Source organism: Gobio gobio (assembly GCF_949357685.1).
Source record: "Gobio gobio genome assembly, chromosome: 9".
Lineage (NCBI taxonomy): Eukaryota > Metazoa > Chordata > Actinopteri > Cypriniformes > Gobionidae > Gobio > Gobio gobio.
The window spans coordinates 58,212,404-58,231,578 of record NC_137115.1 but is presented as its reverse complement, the minus strand read 5'-3'; the positions used below and the strand labels follow the sequence as shown (position 1 = coordinate 58,231,578).

Below are 19,175 nucleotides of genomic sequence, written 5' to 3'. Positions count from 1 at the left end.
TTATGATGGACGGATGCACTATTATGATGGATAGATGCACTATTATGATGGATAGATGCACTTTTATGATGGACGGATGCACTATTATGATGGATAGATGCACTATTATGATGGACGGATGCACTTTTATGATGGATAGATGCACTTATGATGGATGGATGCACTTTTATGATGGATAGATGCACTTTTATGATGGATAGATGCACTTTTATGATGGATGAATGCACTTTTATGATGAATAGATGCACTTTTATGATGGATAGATGCACTTTTATGATGGATAGATGCACTATTATGATGGATAGATGCACTATTATGATGGACGGATGCACTATTATGATGGATAGATGCACTATTATGATGGATAGATGCACTTTTACTATGGACGGATGCACTATTATGATGGATAGATGCACTTTTATGATGGACGGATGCACTATTATGATGGATAGATGCACTTTTATGATGGACGGATGCACTTTTATGATGGCTAGATGCACTATTATGATGGACGGATGCACTTTTATGATGGCTAGATGCACTATTATGATGGACGGATGCACTTTTATGATGGCTAGATGCACTATTATGATGGACGGATGCACTTTTATGATGGATAGATGCACTATTATGATGGACGGATGCACTATTATGATGGCTAGATGCACTATTATGATGGACGGATGCACTTTTATGATGGCCAGATGCACTATTATGATGGCTAGATGCACTTTTATGATGGACGGATGCACTATTATGATGGACAGATGCACTTTTATGATGGACGGATGCACTTTTATGATGGCTAGATGCACTATTATGATGGACGGATGCACTATTATGATGGACGGATGCACTTTTATGATGGACGGATGCACTATTATGATGGATAGATGCACTATTATGATGGACGGATGCACTTTTATGATGGATAGATGCACTTTTATGATGGACGGATGCACTTTTATGATGGACAGATGCTCTTTTATGATGGATAGATGCACTTTTATGATGGACGGATGCACTTTTATGATGAATAGATGCACTTTTATGATGGATAGATGCACTTTTATGATGGATAGATGCACTATTATGATGGATAGATGCACTATTATGATGGACGGATGCACTATTATGATGGATAGATGCACTATTATGATGGATAGATGCACTTTTACTATGGACGGATGCACTATTATGATGGATAGATTCACTTTTATGATGGACGGATGCACTATTATGATGGATAGATTCACTTTTATGATGGACGGATGCACTTTTATGATGGCTAGATGCACTATTATGATGGACGGATGCACTTTTATGATGGATAGATGCACTTTTATGATGGACGGATGCACTTTTATGATGGCTAGATGCACTATTATGATGGACGGATGCACTTTTATGATGGCTAGATGCACTATTATGATGGACGGATGCACTTTTATGATGGCTAGATGCACTATTATGATGGACGGATGCACTTTTATGATGGATAGATGCACTATTATGATGGACGGATGCACTATTATGATGGCTAGATGCACTATTATGATGGACGGATGCACTTTTATGATGGCCAGATGCACTATTATGATGGCTAGATGCACTTTTATGATGGACGGATGCACTATTATGATGGATAGATGCACTTTTATGATGGACGGATGCACTTTTATGATGGCTAGATGCACTATTATGATGGACGGATGCACTATTATGATGGACGGATGCACTTTTATGATGGACGGATGCACTATTATGATGGATAGATGCACTATTATGATGGACGGATGCACTTTTATGATGGATAGATGCACTTTTATGATGGACGGATGCACTATTATGATGGATAGATGCACTATTATGATGGACGGATGCACTTTTATGATGGCTAGATGCACTATTATGATGGACGGATGCACTATTATGATGGATAGATGCACTATTATGATGGACGGATGCACTTTTATGATGGCTAGATGCACTTTTATGATGGACGGATGCACTATTATGATGGACGGATGCACTTTTATGATGGACGGATGCACTTTTATGTTGGACGGATGCACCATTATGATGGATAGATGCACTTTTATGATGGACGGATGCACTTTTATGATGGCTAGATGCACTATTATGATGGACGGATGCACTATTATGATGGACGGATGCACTTTTATGATGGACGGATGCACTTTTATGTTGGACGGATGCACCATTATGATGGATAGATGCACTATTATGATGGACGGATGCACTTTTATGATGGCTAGATGCACTATTATGATGGACGGATGCACTATTATGATGGCTAGATGCACTATTATGATGGACGGATGCACTATTATGATGGATAGATGCACTTTTATGATGGATGGATGCACTATTATGATGGATAGATGCACTATTATGATGGATAGATGCACTATTATGATGGACGGACGGATGCACTATTATGATGATAGATGCACTTTTATGATGGACGGATGCACTTTTATGATGGCTAGATGCACTATTATGATGGACGGATGCACTTTTATGATGGATAGATGCACTATTATGATGGACGGATGCACTATTATGATGGATAGATGCACTATTATGATGGACGGATGCACTATTATGATGGATAGATGCACTATTATGATGGACGGATGCACTATTATGATGGATAGATGCACTATTATGATGGACAGATGCACTTTTATGATGGACGGATGCACTATTATGATGGATAGATGCACTATTATGATGGATAGATGCACTATTATGATGGACGGACGGATGCACTATTATGATGATAGATGCACTTTTATGATGGACGGATGCACTTTTATGATGGCTAGATGCACTATTATGATGGACGGATGCACTATTATGATGGATAGATGCACTTTTATGATGGATGGATGCACTATTATGATGGATAGATGCACTATTATGATGGATAGATGCACTATTATGATGGACGGACGGATGCACTATTATGATGATAGATGCACTTTTATGATGGACGGATGCACTTTTATGATGGCTAGATGCACTATTATGATGGACGGATGCACTTTTATGATGGCTAGATGCACTATTATGATGGACGGATGCACTTTTATGATGGACGGATGCACTTTTATGATGGATAGATGCACTATTATGATGGACGGATGCACTATTATGATGGATAGATGCACTATTATGATGGACAGATGCACTTTTATGATGGATAGATGCACTATTATGATGGACGGATGCACTATTATGATGGATAGATGCACTATTATGATGGACGGATGCACTATTATGATGGATAGATGCACTATTATGATGGACGGATGCACTATTATGATGGATAGATGCACTATTATGATGGACGGATGCACTTTTATGATGGATAGATGCACTTTTATGATGGATAGATGCACTTTTATGATGGATGGATGCACTTTTATGATGGACGGATGCACTTTTATGATGGCTAGTAGGGCTGCTCGATTATGGAAAAAATCATAATCACGATTATTTTGGTCAATATTGAAATCACGATTATGTAACACGATTATTTCACATGACTTTGGGAATGTGTTGCATTTATTAAAAATACACCTTTCAACAATTCAATTGAAATTGTAACATTTGTTGTACTTTTTGAACTATTAAAATAAATAATATAACATATATTCAAATCAAAGTATAAAAGTATTCACGTAAAAATGATAACCACAAATAAATAAGATCAACAATATGGTTCGGCTAGATATGCTTTTCAGGTATGTCTAACATTAGTTTTCAGGTACAGAAATGTATCAAAAGTAAAATAACATTGCATATTTAAGTGCATAAATTAAAGATTAATTCTATTAAACTTACAAAAGCTATTCAATCAAGAGCGGTGAGTGATGTCCTTGTCTTTTGTTGTGCTACTGCCCCTTTAAGAGGATATGCGTCGTCTTTCTCGACTGTATAAAGTTCACTTAAGGCATATACAGACTATGTCTGCTAGGATACTCATCAAGATGGACATGTTGACATACGTTTTGTGTGAGTTTGTCCGTTCAAGAGCAAGACTTCAAAGAGAACTCAATATTTGCGCGCTGTGAGGCGCACATTTTCTCACAGCGCGCGCGTCTTCTCATTCGCGTCTTCTGGCACTAAACCCGGCGAAATGGCAGCACTCGCATGCATTGAACAAAGTTTACAAAGAGAGAATTATTTGAAAAATATGAAGGAAAAAAAGGACGTTTACACGGCACCCCTGCTCTCGTCAGTTTTTGTTTCTTTATTAGATTGTCATAGGTCACTCTTTCAAGTGGTTAAACAAATTCGTGATGTTCCCTTGCGTTGCAGCCACTACCAAATACCATGTAGCAAATCTTGCACGTAGCATATTTCTGCTCGTCGTCTGATTCCTCGAAGCCAAACTGTTCCCAGACAACGGAGTTGGTTTTGCCTTTTTTGCTCACCAAACGCTGCTGTAACTGCCCTCCTTCTGCCATCTTTACTCGCGCCGAGTTTTTAAATTCCAGCGGATGATATGCACACGAGACTCACGACCTGAGAGAGATTTGTGGCTTCGGGAGGGGCGGATGTTTCATTCAGAACGCAAGACAAAATAAGAGTGTTCTTGCAAAACTGAACATGGCAAAATAATCGTTTTTTCTCGATTGTACTATTTTGGTGATCGTTGGGAGGCAAAATCGAAATCGAAATTCGATTAATTGCACAGCCCTAATGGCTAGATGCACTTTTATGATGGATAGATGCACTTTTATGATGGACGGATGCACTATTATGATGGACGGATTCACTTTTATGATGGCTAGATGCACTTTTATGATGGATAGATGCACTTTTATGATGGACAGATGCACTTTTATGATGGACAGATGCACTTTTATGATGGACAGATGCACTTTTATGATGGACAGATGCACTTTTATGATGGACAGATGCACTTTTATGATGGACAGATGCACTTTTATGATGGACGGATGCACTTTTATGATGGACAGATGCACTTTTATGATGGACAGATGCACTTTTATGATGGACAGATGCACTATTATGATGGACAGATGCTCTTTTATGATGGACAGATGCACTTTTATGATGGACGGATGCCATTTTATAGACTTCACTGTCATTATAAAGCTTGGAAGAGCCAGGACATTATTAATATAATGTGTTTGTCTGAGAGAAGAATGTCACACACCTATGATGAGTAAATCATGGGGTCATTCTAATTTTAGGGTGAACTGTCCCTTTAAGTGTGTGTAGTCGCACCTGTGCCAGTGTTTTCTCTGAGTCTCCCACATAAGGCGAGAAGAGCTGAGCTCCGCTGAGGGAGAGGAAGGTGCAGTGTGAGGAAGAGGCGGCTGCTTTCACCAGCGTGGTCTTGGCACAGCCGGGCGGGCCGTAGAGCAGAACTCCTCTGGGCCGGGCCACGCCCATCCGCACCAGCGCCTCGGGGAACCTCATGGGCCACTCGATGCTCTGGGCACAAGAGAAGCGTCACGCAACAGAACAGAAGAACAGAAGAACAGAAGAACAGAAGAACAGAAGAACAGAAGACGCGGGACAGAGGGAACTCGTGTACAGTGTTCATTTCGTTGACGAATAATTTGTCATAATTTTCGTCAATGACCTTTTTTCACTGATGAAAACGAGACGATAACTAAATAAAAACTAGTGTTGGATGCCAAAAACTATAACAAAAATCAACGGTCATTTTTGTCAACAAATAAAAACGAGACGAAAATGTTAGGAAGGGACGATTAGGGAAGAGATCCAGTCAGAACTGATATATCCTGTGTAACAGATGCTGATCGAACCGCTGGAAAACACGGCTCACCCCCAATCCAGCTCCAGAGCGGCTCAATCAATAACACACACACACACACACACACACCCACACACCCCCAATCCAGCTCCAGAGCGGCTCAATCAATAACACACACACACACACACACACACACCCAATCCAGCTCCAGAGCGGCTCAATCAATAACACACACACACACACACACACACACCCAATCCAGCTCCAGAGCGGCTCAATCAATAACACACACACACACACACACACACACACACACACACACACACACCCCCAATCCAGCTCCAGAGCGGCTCAATCAATAACACACACACACACACACACACACACCCAATCCAGCTCCAGAGCGGCTCAATCAATAACACACACACACACACACACACACACCCAATCCAGCTCCAGAGCGGCTCAATCAATAACACACACACACACACACACACCCAATCCAGCTCCAGAGCGGCTCAATCAATAACACACACACACACACACACACACACACACACACACACACACACACACACACACACACACACACACACACACACACACACACACACACACACACCCCAATCCAGCTCCAGAGCGGCTCAATCAATAACACACACACACACACACACACACACACACACACACACACACACACACACACCCCCAATCCAGCTCCAGAGCGGCTCAATCAATAACACACACTTATGCCAGACCAGTGTTTATGAACTAATGCTGATGAATAATCACAATGTTTACTTTACGATGTTTATATAGTCATATGTTTTAGACGGTTGTAACGATGCATATTTTATCTCCTCATCTGAACTTGAATGAGCTCCTGCAACTGCAATAGTAAGGCGAGATTTCAAAATAAGAGTCCTGGTGTATTTCCAGCTTGTTTATAATTAAAAGTCACGCATTATATATTCGTTTTTGCTTACACAATAAACTGTATTTAATTTCATTCCCATTTAATTTATAGTCAGGAGGAAAGACCAGTATTAGACACATATTCAATAAAGTATCAGGGTTATAGTAGTTCACTAAAACCATAAAAAAAAAACTTTGTTACTTGAAATTAAATAAATGTTAACTGAAATTAAACAAAATAAAAAAACTTATTTGAAGCTTTAGCTTAACATGATATACTAACTAAAACAGAAATACAAACTTATACAAACTATTTAGATGTTTTTAAAAACAAACAAAAAAAGTGAATGGAGCTCTTTTTCGTGTATTTTTAATGTCAAAAACAAAATGATGTCAAAATGTCAGTTCAAGTGACAGTCGGTTATATAATACTTAAATGCTTAATGTATTACAATTTAACTAAGCTCATTAGATCTTAGGAGACTAAATCTACTGTAGACTGTAATCTTATGATATTTAGTCGACTAAAACTAGACTAATGCTGCGTTCACACCAAACGCGAATTGAGCGTCTGGCGCGAGTGATTTCAATGTTAAGTCAATGGAAAGGCGCGTTGACGCGCGTCTGGAGGTCCCGTGGCGCGGAAGGCGCGTTTCGCGCTGCGCGAAGGACGCGAATCCACCTCATTCGCGCATCCAGTTCGCGCGAATTGAGCGTCTTGCGTGTTACACGCGAGTGTTGCTTTTGTGCATTCACGCGTTTGAAGCGAATTCGCGTCTGACGCCCGAGTTGAAAAATTTGAACTTTGACGTCAATTCGCGCCGCGTTAACCAATCAGGAGCCTGCTCGCTGCTGTCACGTGGTAAAGTGACGTGATGAGAAACCCTGCATAAATTAAAAATAGTACTATTGTGTCACAAAATGTAGTTTTAAGACTTTTTCAAGTGGGAATGTAGTTGTTTAAAGCTCAAATCTGTGGTTTATTTATAAAGAGAGCTCCTATTTAATATAAAATAATCTTGTGTTTTTGGAGTTGTGAGCTCCAGGCGATCAGCGGGCGATCAGCGCTCATTAACCCCAGCGAGAGCAGCCTTTCCTCAGCCAGTCCTTCTGCATCTGCCGCTGCTCTGATGGCCTGTAGTGGTGCATCTTGTGTTGATCTAACGGCCGATCTTTGCTCTCATGAATCTATAATTTGTTGTCTGCCAAATCGTTTTGAATGAGGGCAAAGAGAAGTTTCATAACTTTATATTTTAAGGATATTTAAACATACATGCAGTGAAGATAATGTAGTTGCCTGGACCACATTTGTGTGGCTATTAATGCTTAATATATATGTTTAATGAAAATGAAAAGAGGCAGAGTGGTGTTTTATGACATATTTCTCCTGGAGTGCCTTGAACGCGCGTCAATTTCACTTCAAACGCTCGATTTCTACGCGCGTCCAACTCGCTGCGGACGCGCGAATGCATTCAAAATGTTCGCGCGTGAAACTAGACGCGGTAGACGCGATTTTGACGCTCTATTAGCGTTTGGTGTGAACGCAGCATTATACTAAAAACAATTCAGGTGACTAAAATATGACTAAAACTAAATGCATTTTAGTAAAAAGACTATGACTAAAACTAAATCAAAATATGCTGTCAAAATGAGCCCTGCTTGTACCTGTTTGAGTTTGAGCTTGACGTCCTCCAGGCCCCCGATCTGCTCCCAGCGGACGGGTCTGAGGTCCGTGACTCCTGCGGCGCTCCTCAAACACGACGGCTGAACCAGCCTCAGCGCCCGCAGGAAGTGCTGCATCGACACCGACTCGCCCGCCTGACGCCCACAGCGCATCACAACACCAGAACAAACCAGAGGCTTATGGGTAAAACATCAGTGAACCATAAGATATACATATAAAGGCTAGATCTCTAACGTCATCAGCGGCGGCCATCTTGTCACCGGCGGCCATCTTGTCACAGGCAGGGCTCTTTGGTGCCTGATGTAAGGCGAGTGATCTGAACTCAAATACTCTTATCTCGCTTCTCTGGTTTGGCTTCTTACACACGTTATTGACGTGGCTATAATTCTGGATTAGAGCTGCAACTAACGATAATTTTTTGTGTCGACTAATCTATCGATTATTTTCTCGATTAGTCGACTAATCTGGTGATTATTTTCCCTTTTAGTCGACTAATCTACCGATTATTTTTCAGGTAGTCGCCTAATCTGATGATAGTTTTTTGCTTAGTCGCCTAATCTAGTGCTTGTTTTCCGACTAGTCTCCTAATCTAATGATTGTTTTTCGCTTAGTCAACTAATCTAATGCTTATTTTTCACTTGGCCGACTAGTGTATCGATTCTTTTTTCGATTAGCCGACTAATCTAACGATTATTTTTCGATTAGCCGGCTAATCTGATGATTATTTTTCGCTTAGTCGCCTAATCTAATGATTGTTTTCGATTAGTCGCCAAATCTAATGCTTATTTTCATTTAGTCGACTAGTCTATCGATTCTTTTTCGATTAGCTGACTAATCGAATTATTATTTTTCGATTGGTCACCTAATCTAATGCTTATTTTAGTCACCTAGCCTATCGATTCTTTTCTGATTAGCCGACCAATCTAATGATTATTTTTCGCTTAGTCGACTAATCTAATGGTTGTTTTTCGGTTAGTCGACTAATCAAATAATTTTTTTTCCGCTTAGTCGACTAATCTAATGGCTGTTTTTCGGTTAGTCGACTAATCTAATGATTATTTCCTTTTAGTCGGCTAGTCTATCGATTCTTTTTCGATTAGCCGTCTAATCTAATGCTTATTTTCCGATTGGTCGCCTGATCTGATGGTTGTTTTCCGCTTAGTCAACTAATCTAATGCTTGTTTTCCGTTTAGTCGCCTAGTCTAGCGATTCTTTTCGATTAGCTGACTAATCTAATGATTTTGTTTTTGTTTAATCAACTATTCTAATGATTTTTTTCCGATTAGCCGACTAATCTAATGATTATTTTCAATTAGTCGCCTAATCTAATGATTTTTTGTTTTGTTTAGTCAACTATTCTAATGATTCTTTTTCGATTAGTCGACTAATCTGATGATTATTTTTCGCTTAGTCGCCTAATCTAATGATTGTTTTCGATTAGTCGCCAAATCTAATGCTTATTTTCATTTAGTCGACTAGTCTATCGATTCTTTTTCGATTAGCTGACTAATCGAATTATTATTTTTCGATTGGTCACCTAATCTAATGCTTATTTTAGTCACCTAGCCTATCGATTCTTTTCTGATTAGCCGACCAATCTAATGATTATTTTTCGCTTAGTCGACTAATCTAATGGTTGTTTTTCGGTTAGTCGACTAATCAAATAATTTTTTTTCCGCTTAGTCGACTAATCTAATGGTTGTTTTTCGGTTAGTCGACTAATCAAATAATTTTTTTTCCGCTTAGTCGACTAATCTAATGGCTGTTTTTCGGTTAGTCGACTAATCTAATGATTATTTCCTTTTAGTCGGCTAGTCTATCGATTCTTTTTCGATTAGCCGTCTAATCTAATGCTTATTTTCCGATTGGTCGCCTGATCTGATGGTTGTTTTCCGCTTAGTCAACTAATCTAATGCTTGTTTTCCGTTTAGTCGCCTAGTCTAGCGATTCTTTTCGATTAGCTGACTAATCTAATGATTTTGTTTTTGTTTAATCAACTATTCTAATGATTTTTTTCCGATTAGCCGACTAATCTAATGATTATTTTCAATTAGTCGCCTAATCTAATGATTTTTTGTTTTGTTTAGTCAACTATTCTAATGATTCTTTTTCGATTAGTCGACTAATCTAATGATTCTTTTTCCGGATTAATCTGATGATTCTTTTTTACTGATTATTGTATTTCAAAGAGGGTAGTGAATTTGTATATTATTTTAACATGAAATCAATGAATGACAACAATATTAATTGTATTTCAGGGAGGGTAGTGTACTTAAGCCATTTTATAATGAAATATATAAAACACAAGAAGCATTTTAAACATTATGTATAACTAATGATACTATTCATCATAAAATGTATACAGAGTAGGCCAAATTAGGAAATGTTGTTTACTATAATAGTTGAGTATGATTTACTTATTGATTTGTGTCAATAGTAAATGAAAATACACTTGTATTAATCTGCAAAAGGTTCACAAAGAGGAGTTTCAGCAGTGTTAATGTAGAACTAGTCGTCTATTTTGAAGATATACATGTGCGTAAACAACGACTAAAGCTGCCAGAAGTTTTTGCCCAAACTTCAAAGACACATATAAATGATTAAAACTAGAGGCATATCTTAACTTTAATGTTACTTTAATCATGTAAACTACCTATATACAAGAACACCGGAAAAATGTGACCGAATGGACAATATTCGTCTGTATTTACAATACACACGCCACGGTTCAGTTGCGCGAGACGAACACCGGCAGTGTGAAAACCAATGATTCTAATCATTCCAATCATTATTCTAGATCTGTTCTATTCTAGAACGTAAATAATGTGACGCGTCCTCGACGTATTTTCGTAGTTGCAGCCCTATTCTGGATTAGTGTTAGACCGATATATCGGGCTGATAATTGCGTGTATCGGCCGATATAAGGCTGCTGCGTTCGTCGATATTTTTCCCCTGCATTATTTCCAGTCAGGCGTCCACAGGGCAGCTCTCACCGTCTTCAAACTCTCTCGCTCTCCCTCGCGCATATTAATCAAAATCAATTGAGAATTGACGCGATGGTAAAAGGTGGAAAGACTGAAGTTTCACGTGGAGCATTGGGAGATTTTCTCCTGAATTACCGCTGGTGTTGCTCTAGAAGAGATTCAGTGAAGTGCACATACACTCTAAACAATGCTGGGTTAAAAATAACCCAAGTTGGGTTGAAAATATTAATGGACTAACATTTAACCCAACCGCTGGGTCAAAACAACCCAATTGCTGGGTTAGTCCATATTCAAGCCAACTTGGGTTATTTTTAACCCAGCATTTTTTAGAGTGTAACCATTAAATGACTAGGTTGTAAATAGTTGTAAATGAAGTATAGTCCAGTCAGTGTGCACTTTATTATGCTGCTCGCTTGTTGATACTGTGCGCAATAGTGTCATTATTTTATTTATGCTTAAATATTTATTTTCACCACTGAACTCTTTTTTTTTCGTTCTACCTCACCTGTTTTTACTATTTGTTATATTGTTTTTTTTAGTTCGATAAATGTTCCTTTTTTAAATTGTAAATTTTAAATTGTTATCATCTTGATCATTGTGTCATTTTTATGTTGTAAATTGAGGGAGCAAAAGCAGTATCGGCAAAAAAAAGAAAATCGGCAGCCTGTATCGGTCATCGGCTAAGGCTGATGAAAAAAAAATCGGTATCGCTACTAAAAAATCCATATCGGTCGATCCCTCGTCATAACTACATCTCTGATGTTTATAACAAACCAAGCCGTTTGAAAATCGGTAGAAAATATAGCAAGATATGGTTATTTTAAAAAGTAAACGCACCATTAAAACACAATGAGTGAGCGAGCGGACTGAGACAAGATGGCCGCCAGGTGACATCTAGGCTTTCTTGTGTATTTCTACGAGTGCTCGAACCGGCGAGTGTCTCATGGCCTGCAGCGCCGCCTCTCGACTGAGCGCGCTCAGATCCGCTCCGACGAATCCACAGGTCATTTCAGCCACAGCGTTCAGGTCCACATCAGGGCAGAGCGGCATCTGCTGGCACACACACCTCAGGATACCTGCCCGCTGCAGCAGCGACGGCGCGCCCATCACCACCTGCCGACACACGGGCGGACATCAACTCTCCACCGGCCACTGTGGACATTTCAAAATCTACCAGCCACTCAATGCTTTTAACCAACAATGTGTAACTGCATGTGGAAATTAATACTACAAGCTCTACAACACTCAAAGGGTTTGTTCACCCAAAAATGTAAATTGTGTCATGAATGACTGAGCCTCATGTGGTTGGACACCCGTCAGACCTCCGTTCATCTTCAGACACAAATGAAGATATTTTAGTGTAAATCTGATGCTCTGAAAGGCCTCCATTGGCTCAACTTTACACTCTCAAGACCCTTAAAAGACACTAAAGACTAAAGTTACAAAGTCCATCTCACTACAGCGGCTCTACAATAACTTTATGAAGACGAGAATAGTTTCTGTGCGCAAAAAAACCCTAAATAACGACTTATATAGTGATGACGATTTCAAAACACAGCATCATGAAGCTTCAGAGCGTTATGAATCAGTGAGTCGATTCAGCGGTTCAGAGCGTTATGAATCAGTGAGTCGATTCAGCGGTTCAGAGCGTTATGAATCAGTGAGTCGATTCAGCGGTTCAGAGCGTTATGAATCAGTGAGTCGATTCAGCGGTTTGGAGCATTATGAATCAGTGAGTCGATTCAGCGGTTCAGAGTGTTATGAATCAGTGAGTTGATTCAGCAGTTCAGAGTGTTATGAATCAGTGAGTCGATTCAGCGGTTTGGAGCGCCAAATTTCAGCGGTTTGACACGCGATCCGAATCATCATTCGGCTCAGTGATTCATAACGCTCTGAACCGCTGAATCGACTCACTGATTCATAACACTCTGAACTGCTGAATCAACTCACTGATTCATAACACTCTGAACCGCTGAATCGACTCACTGATTCATAATGCTCCAAACCGCTGAATCGACTCACTGATTCATAACGCTCTGAACCGCTGAATCGACTCACTGACTCATAACGCTCTGAACCGCTGAATCGACTCACTGACTCATAACGCTCTGAAGCTTCATGATGCCGTGTTTTGAAATCGTCATCTCTATATAAGTCGTTATTTAGGGTTTTTTTGCGCACAGAAACTATTCTCGTCTTCATAAAGTTATTGTAGAGCCGCTGTAGTGAGATGGACTTTGTAACTTTAGTCTTTAGTGTCTTTTAAGGGTCTTGAGAGTGTAAAGTTGAGCCAATGGAGGCCTTTCAGAGCATCAGATTTACACTAAAATATCTTCATTTGTGTCTGAAGATGAACGGAGGTCTGACGGGTGTCCAACCACATGAGGCTCAGTCATTAATCACACAATTTACAGTTTTGGCTGAACTAACCCTTTAACTCTCTCCACCGGCCACTGTGGACATTTCAAAATCTACCAGCCACTCAATGTTTTTAACCAACAATGTGTAACTGCATGTGGAAATTAATACTACAAGCTCTACAACACTTAAGCCAGGGCTCGACATTAACGCTTGTCCCGGACAAGTGGATTTTTTGAAGGGGCAAGTGAAAGAGAATTTTACTTGCCCGATGGACAAGTGTCCTGATAAAACGTCTTTAAAGGGTTAGTTCAGCCAAAACTGTAAATTGTGTCATTAATGACTGAGCCTCATGTGGTTGGACACCCGTCAGACCTCCGTTCATCTTCAGACACAAATGAAGATATTTTAGTGTAAAGCTGATGCTGAGAAAGGCTTCAGATAGGCCTCCATTGGCATTCAGTACATTTACACTCACAAGACCCATAAAAGGCTCTAAAAACATCGTTACAAAGTCCATCTCACCACAGTGACTCTACAATAATCTTACGATCAGAATGGTCCGAAACTTGGTGACTTTATTGGTACTTGGTACATGAACACCCACCCCTCCCAAAAAAAAAAAAAAGCCACACTCAGGACCTTCGGTTCAAAAATGACCCCCATAGGAAATGAATGGGAAATATGAAAATACAGTTTTTTTGTGCATACAATCTACAAATCAGCCAGAATGCAGAAAAAAACACTCAACAGTGAAGATCTCTAAAATATCAAGAGTGCAAAACAGACAAAAACACACACACACACACACACACAACACAACTAGCTTTTGGAATGGCACGCGTTAATTTGTGTGTGTGTTTTTGTGTGTGTGTGTGTGTGTGTGTGAGTGTATTTGTCTGTTTTGCACTCTTGATGTTTTAGAGATCTTCACTGTTGAGTCCTTTTTTCTGCATCCTGGCTGATTTGTAGCTTGTGCGCACAAAAAAACTCTGTATTTTCATATTTTTGCAAATTTCCCATTAATTTCCTATGCGGGTCATTTTTGACCCGAAGGTCCTGAGTGTGATTATTTTTTTTACGACGACCACTTAGACTTTTCAAATCCATTTCCTTGTGTGTACATATACCAAGTACCAATAAAGTCACCAAGTTTCGGACCATTCCGATGAAGCTACGATTTTTATTTATTTATTATAAAACGCTTCGGGTCATTTTTGACCCAAAGTACCCCATAGGGTTAATTACCTCTCTGTCGAACCTCCCGTGAAATGTATTTAAAATGTATTGTCAGTGTTGCGCTGGCAGATCACGTGGGTAGGGGACTTTTTTACTGTGTGTGTGTGTGTGTGTGTGTGTATGGATGACCATGTCTGTCAGCCACCACCGAAGACCATTTTTGACCCAGGAAAAACCCTGCTATTATAGATTTATATTTAAGTACCTCTATATTATAAACAGATAGAATGGAAGGTAAGTGAGTGTCGGTGGTTTAGAAATAGTTGACAGAATGGCAGTTAATGGATCTGATGAGCCTCTCCAACTGTCAACATTTGAATTTTGTCAGTTGGAGTTTGAATAGTCTTGGCTCATTTAAACATTCCGTCAATGGATTTTTCCAAGTTTTGATCGTCAATTTTAGGAAAACCGTAAGTCTTATCAGTTAGAATAGAGATATAGATATTAGGGGTGCACCGATCCGACTTTTTCAGTCCCGATACCGATCCGATACTATTGTTGAATTAATAATAAACTGTATATCTTCCACCTTATACCTTCCTTGAAGAGACTAAAGGCACCAGACTTTACTAACTAAACATAACTAAGACAAAATAACAGATGTATGTAAAGTGTTGAATTCTTATTTATTTAAAAAACAATTGTGCATTCAAATCTAAAATAGAATGTAATCAAACTTCTTTAAATAAATAAAATGTAGCAGTGGAAACAAAAAACAGTCAAACATACAATAGTAATCTGACAGTTACCAAACATTTTTTACACTACAGATAATTGTTTTGGTATATAATCATATCAATATTAAAAAGTAGTATTCAAAATTAACAAATAGTCTTAATTTTCTGCCATATGCAATTTAATAAAAATGATCAGCTAGCTAATAACAACTTTGTTCTGGTTTCACCTCACTCCTGTCTAAATGATTGTAGGCTAGGCCTATTTATTTTACTACACATTGTCAACAAAAATAAGCTGAAATACTGTTGATAATTAAAAATAATTCTTACTACCCACTCTTGCTTAATTGGGTAAGCACACTTGTGTTCTCATTTCAGATGCGTTCTGAGTAAATTAATAAACTGATTCATGAGTTCAGTGTTGGACAGATCAGTTGTTCTAATCTAACCAGTCGTTAAAATGATTCGGTTCAAAGGAGTCATTAGGTCGCGAATCGGACATTAGCAGACGCGTTGTGTGCGAATCCCGTCTGTTAGAACATCGCGAAAGATGTCAACACACAGAAAACACTTCATAACTGGATATAATTTGTCTCCCGCTTATTGAAAGTATGCTTTATGTCAGCTGGTCAGAGAAGAGTCAACATTTTTTGAGCGCAATGCACACCCAGCGGTAATTCAAGGACAAAATTGTCCGAATGTGTCACGTGCAACATGGTTTCGGTCTTCCGACCTTTAGATTTGGAATTGGATTAATATGTGAAATATGAGAGAGCTAACGCTGATTATTTTGAAGACCCAGAGAGCGCGCGCGGGGGAGGAGCTCTCTGGTCGGTCTCTCTCAGTCACAAGCGCAGCATCTGTTCTACAAACAATAACTCGTCAAATTAGGCTTTGGCGGCCATCAAAAAGGAAAGACCCTGACTTTGCAGTAATACCACCTCCCCTCGAAACATTTAAGTTACTTTGCAGACATTGCAAACAGCCGACGAACTAGTTGGCGTGGCAAGCGTGAAATATCTCCTCCACACCGACTCTCTGGCTCGCTCCATGTTGCTTCTAGCATGCGACACACGTGAAGCTGACGAATGACGTAGGTTCTGCTGCGACGGAAAAAAAACACCTGGATCGGCTTGTGGATCTGTTCATTTTTCCGATCCCCGATCCAGCTATTTTGTCAGTATCGCGGCCGATATCCGATCCTAATATCGGATCGGTGCACCCCTAATAGATATAGCACGCTAAATCAGAACATGCTGAAGTTCTGAGCCGAGTTTGGAGTTTGTAGAGTTAAGGAGGAGTTACAGTTGTAAATTTTAGGGTCAGAAGACAATAGGATGGCTCTAATAAATATCGGTTATAGGGCACAAAAAAAAAAAAAAAAAATGATCGGTATCGGTTCTAAAAAATAAAAAAAATCAATATCGGTTGATCACTACTCGTATAGATTTATATGTAAGTACCTCTCTGTCGAACCTCCCGGGCCTCCGGAGCACCAGGTCCAAGTTTTGATCGTCAATTTTAGGAAAACCTTAAGTCTTATCAGTTATGCAGAAGTTCTGAGCCAAGTTTGGAGTTTGTAGAGTTAAGGAGGAGTTACAGTTGTACATTTTAGGGTCAGAAGACAATAGGATTTCAGTAAGTTGGCTCTCTCAAGCCAACTTAATAAATATCGGTTCTGTATATCGGTTATCGGGCACAAATAAACAAAAATGATCGGTATCGGTTCTAAAAAAAAAAAAAACATATCGATTCTGTATATCGGTTATCGGGCACATAAAAAAATGTATCGGTTTCGGTAAAAAAAAAAAAAAAAAAAAAATCAATATCGGTTCTGTATATCAGTTATCGGGCAAAAAAAATAAAAAAATTACCGGTATCGGTTCTAAAAAAAAAAAAAAAAAAAAAAATCAATATCGGTTATCGGGCACATAAAAAAAAAAATTATCGGTATCGGTAAAAAAATAATAAAAAAAATCAATATCGGTTCTGTATTTAGGTTATCGGGCACAAAAAAACTAAATTATCGGTTTAGGTTCTAAAAAAAAAACTAAAAAAAACAATATCGGTTCTGTATATCGGTTATCGGGCACATAAAAAAAAAAAAATTATCGTATCGGTTCCAAAAAAAAAAAAAAAATCAATATCGGTTCTGTATATCGGTTATCGGGCACATAAAAAAATAATAATATAGTTTTCGGTTCAAAAAAAAAACAAAAAAAATCAATATTGGTTCTCGGGCACATAAAAAATAATAATATCGGTATTGGTTCTAAAAAAAAAACAAAAAAAAACAATATCGGTTCTGTATATCGGTTATCGGGCACAAAAAAACAAAAATTATCGGTACTAAAAAAAACGATATTAGTCGATCACTACTCATATTTATGTATATTTATGTGCAAGTACCTCTCTGTCGAACCTCCCGGGCCTGCGGAGCGCCGGGTCGAGAGCGTCCGGTCGGTTGGTGGCTCCGATGATGACGAAGCCCTCATGGCTCCCGATGGCGTCCATCAGGGTCAGCAGCTGAGCCACCAGCCGGTTCTCCGGGGCGCTGCCCGTCCGCCGCGGGCACAGCGAGTCGATCTCATCGATGAGCAGAACACACGGGCCGTCCTCCGCCTCCGCCCGCGCCTGAGCGAACACCGCCCGCAGGTTCTCCTCGCTCTCCCCGGGTCGCGACCCCGTGACCCCCGGCCCGTTCACCGTCACCAGCGCGGCCCCGGTGCCCTGAGCGACGGCCCGCACCAGCCGGGTTTTCCCCACGCCGGGCGGGCCAATCAGGAGCAGCCCTCGGGGGCAGGACACGCCCAGCTGGCGGAGGGCCCGCGGGTACCGCAGAGGAAGCGTGATCATGTCTCTCAGCGCCGCGAACACCGGCTCCACCTCGCCCAGGGCCTCCACCGGGCCCCGCCGGCTCCGCAGGTTCTGGACGGGGTGGATGGCGCTGATCTCCACACGGGTCCGATTGGTCACCTGACCCGCTCTCTGCGCGCCCGCATTCATGGCCTCCACCCGCACAAACCCGCCGCGCCCACAGCACAGCTCCACCAGGTGGCCCTCGTGCACATAGAGCCCGTCCAGCAGCTCCAGAACGCTCCGCTCGGACGCCGGGCCCTCGGGCTCCCGGAACACGGACACCCTCAGGCGGGTCAGCCGGGGGCACTTCAGCGGTTTGATGAGCCGCGGGTCGAGTGTGAGTCCGCGGAGTGTGTGTGCGCTGAGGTCCGGCGTGGCACAGCGGGTGCTGATGGTCAGGAGCCCGTCCACAAGGTCCCGCCGGGGCCAGGCCGTGCACACACACGAGCCCTGCAGAACCCGGAGCAGAACCGGAGAACCCAGCCTCAGCCCCAGCCTGGACATCAGAGCCGGGCCCAGCCGGCAGCGCTGAGTGTGTGTGTCCACGCCATCTGGGGGCAGCACTCTCACACACTCCACACACTCCATACGCTCCATACGCTCCACACGCTCCACACGCGTCATCTCAGATCAACGGCTGTCTGGGGGAACACACACACACGATAACATCATCAGAG

The 19,175-nt window shown here is 40.7% G+C and overlaps 2 protein-coding genes across 7 annotated transcripts in view; both read right to left on the bottom strand.

The window, feature by feature from the left end:
* LOC307132052 (uncharacterized protein) overlaps nucleotides 1-19,175 on the bottom strand; it is a gene marked incomplete at both ends in the record, with an annotated part of 279,581 nt that overhangs the window by 42,910 nt on the left and 217,496 nt on the right. The window lies entirely within an intron of this gene.
* The window catches only part of afg2b (AFG2 AAA ATPase homolog B), a 32,180-nt gene that overhangs the window by 8,086 nt on the left and 4,919 nt on the right, over nucleotides 1-19,175 (bottom strand). For 2 of the 6 annotated variants that reach the window (XM_079825122.1, XM_079825123.1), the window contains 4 exons: nucleotides 18,049-19,139; nucleotides 12,296-12,478; nucleotides 8,363-8,515; nucleotides 5,287-5,496 (listed from right to left, as the gene is read on the bottom strand). In XM_079825122.1, the coding sequence (XP_079681248.1) occupies nucleotides 5,287-5,496; nucleotides 8,363-8,515; nucleotides 12,296-12,478; nucleotides 18,049-19,122 (1,620 nt within the window). In that variant the 5' untranslated portion in view covers nucleotides 19,123-19,139. Of the gene's footprint in view, nucleotides 1-5,286; nucleotides 5,497-8,362; nucleotides 8,558-12,295; nucleotides 12,479-18,048; nucleotides 19,140-19,175 lie in introns of all 6 variants that reach the window. The other 4 variants (XM_079825120.1, XM_079825121.1, XM_079825125.1 and 1 more) reach the window with 2 other exon arrangements.